At 37.8% G+C, this 17689-nt stretch overlaps 1 protein-coding gene across 1 annotated transcript in view; it reads left to right on the top strand.

Annotated features, from left to right (window-relative positions):
• Nucleotides 1–17689, top strand: part of GRIP1 (glutamate receptor interacting protein 1) — a 171694-nt gene that overhangs the window by 13347 nt on the left and 140658 nt on the right. Inside the window, exons 4-5 of the mRNA XM_029205607.1 lie at nucleotides 9318–9393; nucleotides 11666–11811. Coding sequence (XP_029061440.1) covers nucleotides 9318–9393; nucleotides 11666–11811 — 222 coding nt within the window. The remainder of the gene's footprint in view (nucleotides 1–9317; nucleotides 9394–11665; nucleotides 11812–17689) is intronic.

The raw sequence follows: 17689 nt of genomic DNA, 5'->3' as shown, positions 1-17689 counted from the left end.
ATGTTAATGGGCAACCAGGATTGAAAATACCACTGGTCTCTGAGTGGTCTTTATTATGCTTTACAGCTCCAAACATCTAGAACGTAAGTGAAGCACAAACTAAACTTGGCTCATTATTTCAAATAATGACAAAATGTCACATACCAATAAATTTAGAGTTATCTCTCTCACACTTTAACATGTATTCACTGTTACATACTTGTATTTGGACCTCCAAATCAATATAGTGGAAAGGGTTCTTGCTGTCTTCCGCCCCTTTCCTCTTCTAAATCAATAGCCCTCAGGGGAAAGTACACCTATCTTTTTATGATCACCTTACAAAAAGGAAGTTACATAATGGTATTTATATAAATATGGTTAAACATGTGCTGTAACTTATCGTCATGATTTTCATTAAAAAGATTTTTTTCTGAAAAAATTCTGAATTTTCTTTTTTAATTAAGGAAGAATTTTAAAAGAATCCATCAAATTGATTGAAAGAAAATACTGAAATAGAGATTTTACGAACCAGACTGAATAAATCTCTTGTAATAGCAATGAACATAATGGAAGCATTTGCTTTCATCAAGAACAGTGAATGCCTTTTAAATTTTCTCTTAGGTTCTTTAAGCTGACCTCTTTACCAGTGCCAAATTTGGGAAATGGCACTCTGTTCTACCAGACAAACACTAAATGTTACATGATGGTGAGAGGGTAGACAGCAGAAGCAAGAGGAACTACAATTCTGCAGCCTGTGGAATGAAAACCACATTCACAGAAAGATAGACAAAATGAAAAGGCAGAGGGCTATGTACCAGATGAAGGAACAAGATAAAACCCAGAAAAACAATGAAATGAAGTGGAGATAGGCAACCTACCAGAAAAAGAATTCAGAACTATGATAGTGAGGAGATCCAGGACCTCAGAAAAAGAATGCAGACGGAGATCAAGAAGATGCAAGAAATGTTTAACAAAAACCTAGAAGAATTAAAGAACAAACAGATGAATAATACAATAACTGAAATGAAAAGTACACTAGAAGGAATCAATAGCAGAATAACTGATGCAGAAGAACGGATAAGTGACCTGGAAGACAGAATGGTGGAATTCACTGCCATGCAACAGAATAAAGAGAAAAAGAATGAAAAGAAGTGAAGACAGGCTAAGAGACCTCTGGGACAAAATTAAATGCCCCAAAATTCGCATTATAGGGGTCCCAGAAGGAGGAGAGAGAGAGAAAGGACCTGAGAAAATATTTGAAGAGATTATAGTTGAAAACTTCCCTAACATGGGAAAGGATATAGCCACCCAAGTCCAGGAAGCGCAGAGAGTGTCCCATACAGGATAAACCCAAGGAGAAACACGCCGAGACACATAGTAATCAAATTGGCAAAAATTAAAGACAAACAAAAATTATTAAAATCAACAAGGGAAAAATGACAAATAACATACAAGGGAACTCCCATAAGGTTAACAGCTGATTTCTCAGCAGAAACTCTACAAGCTAGGAGGGAGTGGCACGATATATTTAAAGTGATGAAAGGGAAGAACCTACAACCAAGACTACTCTAGCCGGCAAGGATCTCATTCAGATTCTATGGAGAAATCAAAAGCTTTACAGACAAGCAAAAGCTAAAAGAATTCAGCACCACCAAACCAGCCCTACGACAAATGCTAAAGGAACTCTAAGTGGGAAACACAAGAGAAGAAAAGGACCTACAAAAAGAAACCCATAACAATTAAGATAATGGTTATAGGAACATACATATCGTTAATTACCTTAAAAGTGAATGGATTAAATGCTCCAACCACAAGACACAGGCTCGCTGAATGGATACAAAAACAAGACCTGTATATATGTTGTCTACAAGAGACCCACTTCAGACCTAGGGACACAGACTGAAAGTGAGGGGATGGAAAAAGATATTCCATACAAATTGAAATCAAACAAAGCTGGAATATCAGTACTCATATCAGATGAAATAGACTTTAAAATAAAGAATGTTACAAGGGACAAGGAAGGACACTACATAACGATCAAGGGATCAATCCAGGAAGAAGATATAACAATTATAAATAAATATGCACACAACATAGGAGCACCTCAATACATAACGCAAATGCTAACAGCTATAAAAGAGGAAATTGACAGTAACACAGTGATAGTGGGGGACTTTAACACCTCACTTACACCAAAAGACAGATCATCCAGACAGAAAATTTATAAGGAAACACAAGCTTTAAATGACACAACAGACCAGATAGATCTAATTGATATTTATAGGACATTCAATCTGAAAACAGCAGATTACACTTTCTTCTCAAGTGCACACAGAACATTCTCCAGGATAGATCACATCTTGGGTCACAAATCAAGCCTCGGTAAATTTAAGAAAATTGAAATCGTATCAAGCATCTTTTCTGACCACAGCGCTATGAGATTAGAAATAAATTACTGGGAAAAACACGTAAAAATCACAAACACATGGAGGCTAAACAATATGTTACTGAATAACCAAGAGATCACTGAAGAAATCAAAGAGGAAATTTAAAAATACCTAGAGACAAATGAATATGAAAACACGATGATCCAAAACCTATGGTATGCAGCAAAAGCAGTTCTAAGAGGGAAGTTTGTAGCAATACAATCCTACCTCAAGAAACATCTCAAATAAACAATGTAACCTTACACTTAAAGGAACTAGAGAAAGAAGAACAAACAAAACCCAAAGTTAGTAGAAGGAAAGAAATCATAAAGATGAGAGCAGAAATAAATGAAATAGAAGCAAAGATCAATAAAACTAAAAGCTGGTTCTTTGAGAAGATAAATAAAATTGATAAACCTTTAGCCAGGCTCATCAAGAAAAAGAGGGAGAGGACTCCAATCAATAAAATTAGAAATAAAAAAGGAGATGTTACAATGGACACTGCAGAAATACAGAGCATCATGAGAAGGCTACAAGCAACTCTGTGCCAATAAGATGGACAACCTGGAAGAAAGGACAAATTCTTAGAAAGGTATAACCTTCCTAGACTGAACCAGGAAGAAATAGAAAATATGAACAGACCAGTCACAAGTAATGAAACTGAAAGTGTAATTAAAAATCTTCCAACTGCTTCCCTGGTGGTGCAGTGATTAAGAATCAGCCTGCCAATGTAGGAGACAGGGGTTCGAGCCCTGGTTTGGGAAGATCCCACATGCCACAGAGCAACTAAACCCATATGCCACAACTACTGAGCCTGCATTCTGAAGCCCACGAGCCACAACTACTGAGCCCACGTGCCACAACTACTGAAGCCCATGCGCCTAGAGCCCGTGCTCTGCAACAAGAGCTGCCACTGCAATGAGAAGCCTGCGCACCACTACGAAGAGTAGCCCCCACTCATTGCAACTAGAGAAAGCCTGCGCACAGCAACAAAGACCCAATGCAGCCAAAAATGAATTAATTACTTAATCAAATGAACAAATTTTTTTAAAAAAATCTTCCAACAAACAAAAGTCCACTACCAGATGCCTTCACAGGTGAATTCTATCAAACATTTAGAAAAGAGCTAACACCCATCCTTTGCAAACTCTTCCAAAAAATTGCAGAGGAAGAAACACTCCCAAACTCATTCTACAATGCCACCATCACCCAGATTCCAAAACCATACAAAGATACTACAAAAAAAAGAAAATTACAAACCAATATCACTGATGAATATAGATGCAAAAATCCTTAACAAAATACCAGCAAACAGAATCCAACAACACATTAAAAGGATCATACACCATGATCAAGTGGGATGCAAGGATTCTTCAATATACACAAATCAATCAATGTGAAATATCATATTAACAAATTGAAGAATAAAAACCACACGATCATCTCAATAGATGCAGGAAAAGCTTTTGACAAAATTCAACACCCATTTATGATAAAAACTCTCCAGAAAATGGGCACAGAGGGAACCTACCTCAACATAATAAAGACCATATATGACAAACCTACAGCAAACATCATTCTCGATGAAAAACTGAAACCATTACCACTAAGATCAGAAACAAGACAAGGATGTCCACTCTCACCACTATTATTCAACATAGTTTTGGAAGTCCTAGCCATGGCAATCAGAGAAGAAAAGGAAATAAAAGGAATACAGATTTGGAAAAGAAGAAGTAAAACTGTCACTGTTTTCAGATGACATGATACTATACATAGATAATCCTAAAGATGACACCAGAAAACTACTAGAGCTAATCAATGAATTTGGTAAAGTTGCAGGACAGAAAGTTAACGCACAGAAATCTCTTGCATTCCTATACACTAACAATGAAACATCAGAAAGAGAAATTAAGGAAACAATCTCATTCACCATTGCAACAAAAAGAATAAAATACCTAGGAATAAATCTACCTAAGGAGGTAAAAGACCTGTACTTAGAAAACTCTAAGATGCTGATGAAAGAAATCAAAGATGACACAAACAGATGGGGAGATATACCATGTTCTTAGACTGGAAGAATCAATACTGTGAAAATGACTATACTACCCAAAGCAATCTACAGATTCAATGCAATCTCTATCAAACTACCACTGGCACTTTTTACGGAGCTAGAACAAAAAATCTTAAAATTTGTATGGAGACACAAAAGACCCCAAATAGCCAAAGCAATCTTGAGGGAAAAAAATGGAGCTGGAGGAATCAGACGCCCTGCCTTCAGACTATACTACAAAGCTACAGTAATCAAGACAATATGGTACTGGGACAAAAACAGAAATATAGATCAATGGAACAGCATACAAAGCCCAGAGATAAACCCACACACCTATGGTGAACTAATCTATGACAAAGGAGGCAAGGATATACAATGGAGAAAAGACAGTCTCTTCAATAAGTGGTGCTGGGAAAACTGGACAGCTACATGTAAAAGAATGCAATTAGAACACTCCCTAACACCGTACACAAATATAAAATCAAAATGAGTTAAAGACCTAAATGTAAGACTGAACACTATAAAACTCTTAGAGGAAAACGTAGGAAGAACCTCCTATTGACATAAATCACAGCAAGATATTTTTTGACCCACCTCCTAGAATAATGGAAATAAAACCAAAAATAAACAAATGGGACCTAATGAAACTTAAAAGCTTTTGCACAGCAAAGGAAACCATAAATAAGATGAAAGGACACCCCTCACAATGGGAGAAAATATTTGCAAATGAATCAGCGGAGAAAGGATTAATCTCCAAAATATATAAACAGCTCATGCAGCTCAATATTAAAAAAAAAAACAACCCAATCAAAAAATGGGCAGAAGACCTAAATAGACATTTCTCCAAAGAAGACATGCAGATGGCCAAGAGGCACATGAAAAGCTGCTCAACATCCCTAATTATTAGAGAAATGCAAATCAAAACTACAATGAGGTATCACCTCACACTAGTTAGAATGAGCATCATCAGAAAATCTACAAACAATAAATGCTGGAGAGGGTGTGGAGAAAAGGGAAGTCTCTTGCTCTGTTGGTGGGAATGTAAATTGATACAGCCACTATGGAGAACAGTATGGAGGTTCCTTAAAAAACTAAAGGTAGAACTACCATATGACCCAGCAATCCCACTACTGGGCATATATCCAGAGAAAACCATAATTCAAAAAGACACATGCACCCCAATGTTCATTGCAGCACTATTTACAATAGCCAGATCATGGAAGCAACCTAAATGCCCATCGACAGATGAATAGATAAAGGTGATGTGGTACATATATACAATGGAATATTAGCCATAAAAAGGAACGAAATTGGGTCATTTGTAGGGACGTGGATGGACCTAGAGACTGTCATACTGAGTGAAGTAAGTCAGAAAGAGAAAAATATTGTATATTAATGCATATATGTGGAATCTAGAGAAATGGTACAGATGAACCAGTTTGCAAGGCGGAAATAGAGACACAGATGTAGAGAACGAACGTATGGACACCAAAGGGGGAAAGCAGGGGGGTGGGGGGTGGGGTGAATTGGGAGATTGGGATTGACATATACACACTAATATGTATAAAATAGATAACTAGGGCTTCCCTGGTGGCGCAGTGGTTGAGAGTCTGCCTGCCGATGCGGGGGACACGGGTTCGTGCCCCGGTCCAGGAACATCCCACGTGCCACGGAGTGGCTGGGCCCATGAGCCATGGCCGCTGAGCCTGCGCATCCGGAGCCTGTGCTCTGCAATGGGAGAGGCCACCACAGTGAGAGGCCTGCGTACTGCAAAAAAAAAAAAAAAAAAAAAAAAGATAACTAATAAGAACATGCTGTATAAAATTTAAAAAAACAAGCAAAATATGTCATATGATGGTAACATTCATATTTATCAAATACTGGCAAACTAGAGACCATCCAGATGGGCAGCCAGGATGGTGATGTATGAGGAAATCAGGTCATGCAAACAATAGTTAAGAAAGTGGAAGTGGATAGAGGGTGGTTCAAGATGGCTGGGTAGGAAGATCCTGAACTCAGTTCCTCCCACAGACACAACAAACATACAGCTACACATAAAACAGTTTACTCTGAAAAGAACCCCAGAAACAGCTGAATTCTTACTCCCCAAGAAATTATGAAAGGGCCACATCGAGACTGGGACAATCTTTGAAGACTGAGAGATGGCTGTTTTGCATAATACATCAAAACAAACACAGAGAGTCAAGCAAAATGAGGAAACAGAAGAAAATGTTCCAAATAAAGGAACAAGATAAAACTTCAGGAAAAAAAAAAAAACCCTAATGAAATGGAGATAAGTAATTTACCTGATAAAGAGTTCAAAGTAATGGTCATAAAGATGCTCACCCAACTCAGGAGAAGAATGAAGAACACAGTGAGGACTTCAACAAAGAGAAAGAACACATAAGAAAGAACCAAAGAGAAGTCATAAAGCTGAAGAATACAATAACTGAACTGAAAAATCCACTAGCGGGATTCAATAGCAAACTAGTTGAAACAGAAGAACAGATCAGTGACCTGGAAGGCAAGGTAGTAGAAATCATCCAAACAGAATGGCAAAAAGAAAAAAGAATTTTTAAAAATGAGAATAACTTAAGGGACTTGTGGGACAACATGTAGCATACTAGCGTTCACTTTATAACGGTCCCAGAAAGAGAAGAGAGAGAAAGGGGCAGAAAACTTATTTGAAGAAATAATGGCTGAAAACATTTCTAACCTGGGGAAGGAAATAGACATCCAGGTTTGGGAAGCACAGAGAATCCCAAACAAGATGAGCCCAAAGAGATCCATACCAAGACACATAATTAAACTGTCAAAAGTTAAAGAGAGACTCAAAGCAGAAAGAGAAAGACAACTCGTTATATACAAGGGAACTCCCATAAGACTATCAACTGATTTTTCAGCAGAAAATTTGCAGGCCAGAAGGGAGTGACGTGATATATTCAAGGTGCTAAAAGGAAAAAACTTCCAAAAATACTCTACCTGGCAAGGTTAACTTTCAGAATTGAAGGAGAGATAAAGAGTTTTCCAGACAAGCAAAAGCAAAAGTAGTTCGTTACCACTAAACTGGCCTTACAAGAAATGTCCCTTTAGGGACATCTTTAAGCTGAGAAGAAATGGCCCTAAGTATAAATAAGAAAATATATGAAAGAAAAAATCTCACTGGTAAAGTCAAATATATGGTAAAGGTAGTGGATCAACCACTTATAAAGTTAGTATGAAGGTTAAAAGACAGAAGTAGTAAAATTAGCTATAACTACAAAAATTTGTTAAGGGATACAAAATAAAAAGATGTAAAATGTAACATCAAAACACATCAGGGACTTCCCTGGTGGCACAGTAGTTAAGAATCCACCTGCCAATGCAGGGGACACGGATTCGAGCCCTAGTCCGGGAAGATCCCACACGCCACGGAGGAGCTAAGCCCATGCGCCACAACTACTGAGCCTGTGCTCCAGAGCCCGCGAGCCACAACTACTGAGCTCACGTGCCACAGCTACTGAAGCCCGCACGCCTAGAGCCCATGCTCCACAACAAGAGAAGCCACTGCAATGAGAAGACCACGCACCACAACAAAGAGTCGCCCCAGCTCACCTCAACTAGAGAAAGCCCTCACACAGCAATGAAGACCCAATGCAGCTAAAAATAAATAAATTAATTAATTATTTTTAAAAACCCACATCAAATGTGGGGGATACTACAGTGTTCATTGCAGCTCTATTTACAATAGCCAGGACATGGAAGCAACCTAAGTGTCCACTGACAGATGAATGGATAAAGAAGGTGTGGCACATATACACAATGGAATATTACTCAGCCATAAAAAGAAACGAAATTGAGTTATTTGTAGTGAGGTGGATGGACCTAGAGTCTGTCATACAGAGTGAAGTAAGTCAGAAAGAGAAAAACAAATACCATATGCTAACACATGTATATGGAATCTTAAAAAAAAAAACAACGGTCATGAAGAACCTCGGGGCAAGGTGGGAATAAAGACGCAGACCTACTAGAGAATGGACTTGAGGACATGAGGAGGGGGAAGGGTAAGCTGGGACAAAGTGAGAGAGTGGTAGTGTATATATGGACAGATGTATACTACCAAATGTAAAAAAGATAGCTAGTGGGAAGCAGCCGCATAGCACAGGGAGATCAGCTCAGTGCTTTGTGACCACCTAGAGGGGTGGGATAGGGAGGGTGGGAGGGAGACGCAAGAGGGAAGAGATACGGGGATATATATATACGTATAACTGATTCACACTGTTATAAAGCAGAAACTAACACACCACTGTAAAGCAATTATACTCCAATAAAAATGTAAAAAACAAATGTGGTGGGCACTAAAAATGTAGTGCTTTTAGAATGCACTAATATTTTGAAAACCCCGTTTTTAATGGAGGCCACTTCAGCCACTCGAATTTTTCTTTTTTTTAATATTCGGATTTTTTCTTTTCCTTTAGTTTTTGCTTCATGTCACGTTGTAGACTCACCAGTATAACAGCTCAGGTTGATTGACACCAAATATACCCACCTACACTTTGTTTATAGCCAGCAGCTGTTCTAATTGGGCTAGTATTTATAATTATTTGATGCTCTTATCACAGTAGTTGTTAAACATTTTATATCTCACCCCGATTACAGCCATATATTTATTGAGAGGAGGAGAAATGTTGACTTCAACAATATATTCTGTATAAAATGAATAAGGTTTTTAAGTCTGTTATGTGCCAGAAGGAAACATTGTAAGTATTCCTCCATATACAACAATAACATTTGTTTCAGTTTCTCAGCGGGCATTTTGTAAGTGAATTTCTTAATGGCAGCAATGAGAGCATTTTTTGAGCCATATTCCTTTTCTTTGCTAGGGGGAGCACATGAAGATAGAAATAAATCTCGTCCGGTTGTAATAACATGTGTTCGTCCTGGAGGGCCTGCTGACAGGTAAACTTCATCTTTCTGTGTCACTATCCAAATAGATTAAATAAAGCTGGGGACTTTGGCATAGAAGTTGATGAATTAGAAATTTCATAGTAACAGATAGGTCTTAAGTAAATATGTTGGAATGTGAAAACAAAAGAGTTCAGGCTGCAGAATCAGAAGAAAGTTTGACTCCAGATTCAATGCTTGCTACCCTGTGTTTTTGGCAAATGACTTAACAGTTCTAAGCTCAGTTCCCTCCAACTGTAAAATGTAGATGATAATGCATACCTTTCAAGGTTTTTTGTTTTATCAAAGATTAGAGATTTATGGTGCCTTGCAGGAGGCCTTTCATCCTGGAAGGAAATCCAAAAAAGAGGGGATATATGTATATGTATAGCTGATTCACTTTGCTGTACAGTAGAAACTAACACAACATTGTAAAGCAACTCTACTCCAATAAAAATTAATTATAAAAAAAAAGGCAGCTGGCCCTTTAACAGCAGGTCCTTGAAATGCATCCTCTCCAATTGGTAATATCCTAACCTGAAGAGACAGGTGGTGGTGTTCTCTGACTCTTACTATTGCCAACGTCCTTATCGTGATTATCACCCTTTGATGATGATTATGTATGTCAGAATAGAAGGGACTTTTAGTAAAAGGGAAGGGATATTGTCAGTGTTAGTGTTTAGAGCATTCTCTTCCTGGCTAATTTGAATATCTGATAGAAGCTCCTTCAGCTTTCCTACAATAAACCTTGGGGGTCCCAAGTAAACTCACAACTTAGATGTCTCAAGAGATGCTTATCTTTGTACTAATTTCCCACAGCGAAAAGTCTGCTCCATAATGGTAGGGAACACAATGCCTGCCACTAGATATAGTTGAAGGAGAGGAGGAAAACGCACTGATTACCCCTGACTCTGCACTATGTTTCAGCCTAGGATGGATTTTTAAAAACCTTTCTTAAGCACTCGAAATAGTAATAATAATAATAAATACTGCTTGATGAGTGACCACCATGGGCCAGGAACTGTGCTTAGTACTTGGCAGACATTATCTTGTCTTCACAACCACCCACTAAATCAGGTATTTTTATCCAGATTTACAGGTGACAAAACTGAGGCCCAGCATGGTTAAATGACTTGCCAGCTAGGATAGAAATTCAGATTTATTTTCCTTCAAAGCTCATACTGTTAGCTCAGTTTGTTTTTTAAGTCAATGTTTAATATAAAATGAGAAAATATGGAGACACTGGGTTCTCCTCTGCACTAAAGTGTATTTGTCTTTGCAGAGGATAATACAAAGTCAAAATTTCCAAGGAAATTTTGCCAGTTTTTTTTCCTTCTCCTGCCTTTTCTTGTGAATTATTCTTCCTGAAGCAAATGAGAATATTTCTATTTCTTAATAACATTCTAGAGTTTGAGTTGACAGAAATGTCAGGAGCAGGCTACTAGTTTGTGAGCAACGTATTACCAAATTAATGGAGGACTAAAGGAAATCTAAGAATTTAAGATAAAAATTTAGAGTCAAAATACATAGAGAGTTGCTGGATGAAAGATATTTAAGATAGCATTTTTAATCTTTCCAAATCCTAAACTTGTAATCCCCGCATCTGATTTTCTTATCTTCATTGACCCTCCCTGAGGCAGGAGGGTTATAATCTGGTAGCCTCTCTGGCTACATTTTAGTGGTGTCATTACTGTCCTGAGGCATCTTCTCCCAGTGCCTTGAGTGTCTATGGCCACAGAAGGGAGAATAGTATTTGCCTGCCTTTTCCATTGAATGTGAGACTGAATCAATTTAATGATCGTCAAATGGCCTTATAAATCAGTAGGAAAATTTACAGACTAGGGAAATTTTTCACCAGCATTCCCTTTCCAGCTTGGGTTCACTGGTGATAAATTGAATGAAACCAGCAGACTTTTCCGCTCACCTGGCTTTGGGAAAAGAGGTGAGTGCTATTTCTTGGGCTCTAATAAATCAATTTTAGACATTTTGGCAAAAACCTAGAAAAGAGAAAATGTGCCTTTATTACTTTTACACCCCAAGAGTTCACCGTGGGTGACCTGGCTATTTGCTAATGTGTAGTTATTTTCTTATCACTGATTTTCATACTGCAGCAACTTTCTGGTCAGGGTTACCTCTTTACTCTCTTAATGTCACACTTGATGCTTAAAAGGAAATGCAAATGGGATAGATGGTAGAATGTGTGTGAAAGAGCCTCTTTGGCTAAGTGACTATTAATGCTAAGCCCCATGATGGTAAATTAATGACTATTTCTTTATTCTCCCTTCAGAGAGGGCACAATCAAACCTGGTGATAGGTTGCTCAGTGTGGATGGAATTCGGCTTCTTGGAACCACACATGCTGAGGCCATGAGTATTCTCAAACAGTGTGGACAAGAAGCAACGCTGCTGATCGAATATGATGTCTCGGTCATGGGTATGTCGGATCCTGAGGTTGGGATCTCTAACTAAGCTTTACATCATGTCACTGTCCATCCCTGATAAACCACTTTGGATTAAGAAGGAACTGTCATGTCCTCCTGTAGCAGACAGAATTTCATCAATACCATATTACTCTGTTTGAGTTCAGAAAGAGGTGAGAAGTACTTCTCAGCGATTTTGAATTCTTGTGTTGATAGAGTCTATGATAACATCTCATTCTGTCAGTGTGTTTCACCTAGCAATCAGCTCTTATACATGGATTACCCTTTGGCAGGAAAGTGTTTTCCCCCTCCAAATCACAAAAGTGGTATTATTAACTTAGGGGCTAGTACTTTTTCTTTTACTACATGGAGACTGGAAACAGCAGGGGATTCCTTTCCTTCTTTTTACGTCACAGAGTGAAGCCAGCTGATCAGAATTAATGGAAATTACCATTTTATCATCAGACTTAGGAACAAAGAAAGGAAAGGGGACAAATAGTATCATTGATTAAAATGAAAGTTGAGTACAATATTCTTTCTTGAAATAATGATTCCAATAGAAAGTAATTCTATTTCTACCCTCTCAACTGTAGTACAACTGGAAAGATATTCTCACGTGGCTTTTCAGTGTGAAGAGAGAGCCAAAGTTTTGTGTAAAGTTGACTAAGGCAGATAAATTATGATAGAATGAACTGGAACGTGAAACTGAAACTTAAATCATGTTGTAAATACTTCTTACAATTATCAGACTTGATTGTGTGCCTGACTTTACCAGCAAGTTTTGTCCTGGTAAAATGTAGCCAGGAAAAAAACACTTATTCTGTAACTGTAAACTCCTTTTATTTCCTGCTCTATATGATTCACGTAGAACAGTGTTGCTTGAACGTATTCTTAATCTGTCTACTGGCCTGAAATGTCTTTGAGAGGTATGAGGCTTCCTAAAAGACTTAAAGTGTGAGTTAAGGAGTTCTTAGCAGAATAAGTGGTATGATATGCCCTTAGGATGGAAAGGTCAGGAATGAATGAACTTTCCTCCCTCTATTCTTCCTTTCTCTTGTCTTCTCTTTCTCCCTTTTTTCTTTCTCTTTTTGTTGTTTTGTATGGCTTTTGAGTTAGATGATTTGGGTTCTGTTTTCAATTCTACTGATTTCTAGCTATTAGTTTGCACCATGTTACTTATTTCACTGTGCCTTAGTTACCTCATTTGTCACATGGAAACCAGCAGTGCCTATTTTAAAAGGCAGTTAGGAAGATAAAATAAAATTACACAAATAAGATATATTTTAACTGATGATCCAATTTATTATTCACATTAAAAATTGAAACAGATGTTTGACATATTTAACTCATTCAGTCTACAAATATTTTTTTTTAATATTTAAGCTAAGTGACAGGTACCAAGAGTACAGAAATAAACAAAACAGACCTGGTCTCTGCTCTTATGAAGTTTGCAATTGACAAGGAGGAGAGACAGTAAACAGGAACATGACCAAACAAATAAACACAAAGAAAGTGATCATTACCTACCATGAAAGGCATGAACTGGATTCTGTAATAGGGAATAAGGGCAGGCACAGGTGAGGTCTGACAGATGCCAATCAGGAGTCTGTGAAGAGGTGACAGGTAGGCTAAAACCTGAAGGATGAGAAGGAACCAGTTCCCATCTAAATACAGCAACAGTTTGTAAGTTCTGAGCAGCCCACCTCAGAGAAACAAGGGCTCCCCCCCTGGGGATGGGCACCATTTCAGAGCAGAGTCCTCCATATCTCATTATTACCAGAGTCAGGAGGGGAGAGGATGACTCACCTGTCTTCCTTCTTCCATACTCACATTCACATTCTGAATCACGCCTGACAATTTTCATGCCTCAGAGTTCTCGGATATCCCCCTAATATAGGGGAAAGTGCCATCAGGAAGGAAACTCATTAAAAGTTTCTCTAAGTTGCTAGATATAAGATCAGTATACAAAAATCAGTTACACTTCTATATACCAGCCAAAACCAGAAAGTTAATTTTTAATATACCATTTATAATAACAATAAAATAATAATGTTCCTATAAGGAATAAATACAACAAAAGTTGTATCTTCCCATTAGATATAGATATTGATATAGATACAGATATGCATATACATAAAGAATACTTAAACAAATGAAGACCTACATCATGAACTTGGGTGGGAAGTCTTGATATCTAAAATATATCATTTCTTTCAAATGCATCCATAAATTCTACTCAGAATCCCAGAAGGATCTTTGGAGGACTTTAATAAGCTGTTTCTAAAATGTAAGAAAAGTGGGAGGGGGAAAACAGCCAAAATGTTTCTGAAACAATATGAAAGCAGAGAAACTTGTTCTATCCAATATCAAGACTCATTCTAAAATTGTGCCGTTAAGTCTATGCAATATTTACATGAGGTAATAAAGAACCCAGTGGAAGAGAATTGAATGCCACAGACCACTACAGATATGTAAGCAGAGGTGTAGTCTTACATCAGTGGGGAATGGTTGAGCTAGTCAGTAAATGATACTGGGTCAATTAGTTAGCCACATGGGAAAAAATTCAATTAATCTCCTACTTTATACCACACCCAAAAATAAATTCTGTATTTACATAACCATTTCCCAACAGACTGCTATTATAGATAACTGGAATGAATATCCTTTTAACCCAAATCTTTGTCTGTGTATCTGACTTCATTAAGTCGAAGGGCATATTTCTTTTTTAAATATTTGGTACATAATTCCAGTTGTCCTCCAGAAAGGTTATCCTACTTTATAATATATTACTACCAGCAATGTTTTAAGTGTACCTGTCTCAACAGAGCACCAGATACAACACTAAATACTATTGGTTTTAATCTTTCTGATTTAAGTAAAAATTGCATTTATATTTTAGTTTACTTTTTAAAAAAATTTCTAGTGCAACTAAATGCTTTTTTGTATGAACACTAGCCATTTTCATCTCCTATTGTCTGCTTATGCCCTGTATTCATTTTTCTATTGATTTGTGTAACTATTTGTATTTTAGGGATATTAGTTCTTATCAGTTTTTTGTAAAAACTCTTCTTAGTAGTTTATTTGCCCTTTCTGATGTATCAAAGTTCCTTGTTTTTTTTTAAATTTGGAACTAGTATTTTATTTTATTTTATTATTTTTTTTTTTTTTGCGGTACGCGGGCCTCTCACCGTTGTGGCCTCCGCCGTTGCGGAGCACAGGCTCCGGACGCACAGGCTCAGCGGCCATGGCTTCTGGGCCCAGCCGCTCCGCGGCATGTGGGATCTTCCTGGACCAAGGCACGAGCCCGTGTCCCCTGCATCGGCAGGCGGACTCTCAACCACTGCGCCACCAGGGAAGCCCTGGAACTAGTATTTTTCTTAGGATATAAATATTATTTTTTTCTAAAGTTACCTAATATAATTTAATAGATTTAATAAAGAATCTATCACATGCCTACTGATTTTTTAAATCATACCTTAAGTTGTTAAATATACTGGACTCGACATCTGGGCTAGCTAGTCTGATTGTATCTAGTTTCACACCAGATTTCAGGATAGGACTTTTGTTTTTGTTTTGTTTTGTGTTTTTAACATCTTTATTGGGGTATAATTGCTTTACAATGGTGTGTTAGTTTCTGCTTTATAACAAAGTGAATCAGTTATACATATACATATGTTCCCATATCTCTTCCCTCTTGCGTCTCCCTCCCTCCCACCCTCTCTGTCCCAACCCTCCAGGTGGTCACAAAGCACCGATCTGATCTGCCTGTGCTATGAGGCTGCTTCTCACTAGCTAGCTCCCTTACATTTGGTAGTGTATATATGTCCATGCCTCTCTCTCGCTTTGTCACAGCTCACCCTTCCCCCTCCCCATATCCTCAAGTCCATTCTCTAGTAGGTCTGTGTCTTTATTCCTGTCTTACCCCTAGGTTCTTCATGACATTTTTTTTTCTTAAATTCCATATGTATGTGTTAGCATACGGTATTTGTCTTTCTCTTTCTGACTTACTTCACTCTGTATGACAGACTCTAGGTCCATCCAGCTCTTTACAAATAGCTCAATTTCGTTTCTTTTTATGGCTGAGTAATATTCCATTGTATATATGTGCCACATCTTCTTTATCCATTCATCTGAAGATGGGCACTTAGGTTGTTTCCATCTCCAGGCTATTGTAAATAGAGCTGCAATGAACATTTTGGTACATGACTCTTTTTGAATTATGGTTTTCTCAGGGTATATGCCCGGTAGTGGGATTGCTGGGTCATATGGTAATTCTATTTGTAGTTTTTTAAGGAACCTCCATACTGTTCTCCATAGTGGCTGTACCAATTCACATTCCCACCAGCAGTGCAAGAGTGTTCCCTTTTCCAGGATAGGACTTTTGAATTTAAAGTCTTAGTATAAGAGCTCTTATTATCATAAAAAGATGCATTTTTGGAAAATTATTTACCTACATACTACATTTATTGTATTATTTGAGTTTTGCTAACTTTATACAGCAAATGAGCAAACTTTGATTTGGGTTTTTTATGTCTTTTTAAATTCCTTTTTCTCTCTTCTCTTCCATTCAACTCTCTTGCACTTGGTTACTTGCTCTCAGCCTTTTCTCTCCCACTGTGTTGCTCATGCTCTGTCTTCCTTTCTTTCTCCTTCCCTTTCTAGCCTCCCAATTATTATTATTTGTGTGTGCGTGTGTGTGTGGTACGTGGGCCTCTCACTGTTGTGGCCTCTCCCGTTGCGGAGCACAGGCTCCGGACGCGCAGGCTCAGCGGCCATGGCTCACGGGTCCAGCCGCTCCGCGGCATGTGGGATCTTCCCGGACTGGGGCACGAACACGTGTCCCCTGCAGCGGCAGGCGGACTCTCAACCACTGCGCCACCAGGGTAGCCCCCCAATTATTTTTTTTATACTCTATTCTCGGTTTCTCACTTGTTAATACCCTTCTTTATTCTAATCGTCTTACTTGGATTGTTTTCAGTATTCCCCTGTAATTATTATCCTTTCTCTGTTTTGTCCTTCTTGCTTTTTTCAATCCTGTTTTTCTAAAACAGGGTAAAAATGGGATTAGGAATAGATAAGGTCAGATAATTGAGAATGACAATTTGTGGAAAGAAGTAAAAATGGTACCTTAGAAAATCAGAAGATAGGATACTTTCAATTAGAATTATTGTTCATCAAATATTAACTAACCTTTCCTTTTACCAATCTCCCTAGATATTAGACTCAATGATTTCATTTCTTCGTATCATCTTTTACTTCTATAAAATAAGAATAATGCTATTTACTCTGGCGAGCTCATTGTGATATAAAAATCCTCAATAATTAAACTTTTAAAGTAAAAAGCTATTTATCTTTAAAGGAAGCCAGGAGATATTTAGAAGTACAAAGGAAATAAAATTATGAAAGAATGTAGAAAACTTAAAGTTCATGGACCTCCATTGAGACACCTTTCTGTCACTCCTAGATAAAGCTAAATAGGTGAAAAATTGCAATAGAAAGCTTAAGGTCTTAAATTAGGAAAATGAGGAGCAATAGATTATTGGTATATGAAGTTGCCATCAGGTACAAATGGCAGAAACCAATTTAGAATAATTTAAAGAGGGAATTGATCAGCTTGTAAAAGTGGGGAGTCAAGATATATCCTGACTTCAGAAGAAGTTCAGTAATATCACAGATGTTCTGTCTCTCAGGTCTCTTTGCCTGGGAAAGGCTCTCCTTGTGTCATGACCAGATGGTCCCAGGCAGCCACAGGTCTATATTATGTTGTGAGTTCATAATGCCAGAAAAAGAAATGAAACTGAATCTCCCCTAAAAGATGCTGAGTGACTTAGCTTGGAGCAAATGCTGACCACTGCAGTAATCACTATGTCCAGGGATATAGTGTAGCCTCTG

The sequence above is a fragment of the Monodon monoceros genome, unplaced genomic scaffold (assembly GCF_005190385.1).
Source record: "Monodon monoceros isolate NGI ecotype Baffin Bay Population unplaced genomic scaffold, NGI_Narwhal_1 Super_Scaffold_6, whole genome shotgun sequence".
In the NCBI taxonomy this organism is placed as follows: Eukaryota; Metazoa; Chordata; class Mammalia; order Artiodactyla; family Monodontidae; genus Monodon; species Monodon monoceros.
The sequence above is the reverse complement of the archived record's forward strand: the minus strand, read 5'-3'. Positions and strand labels throughout refer to the sequence as shown.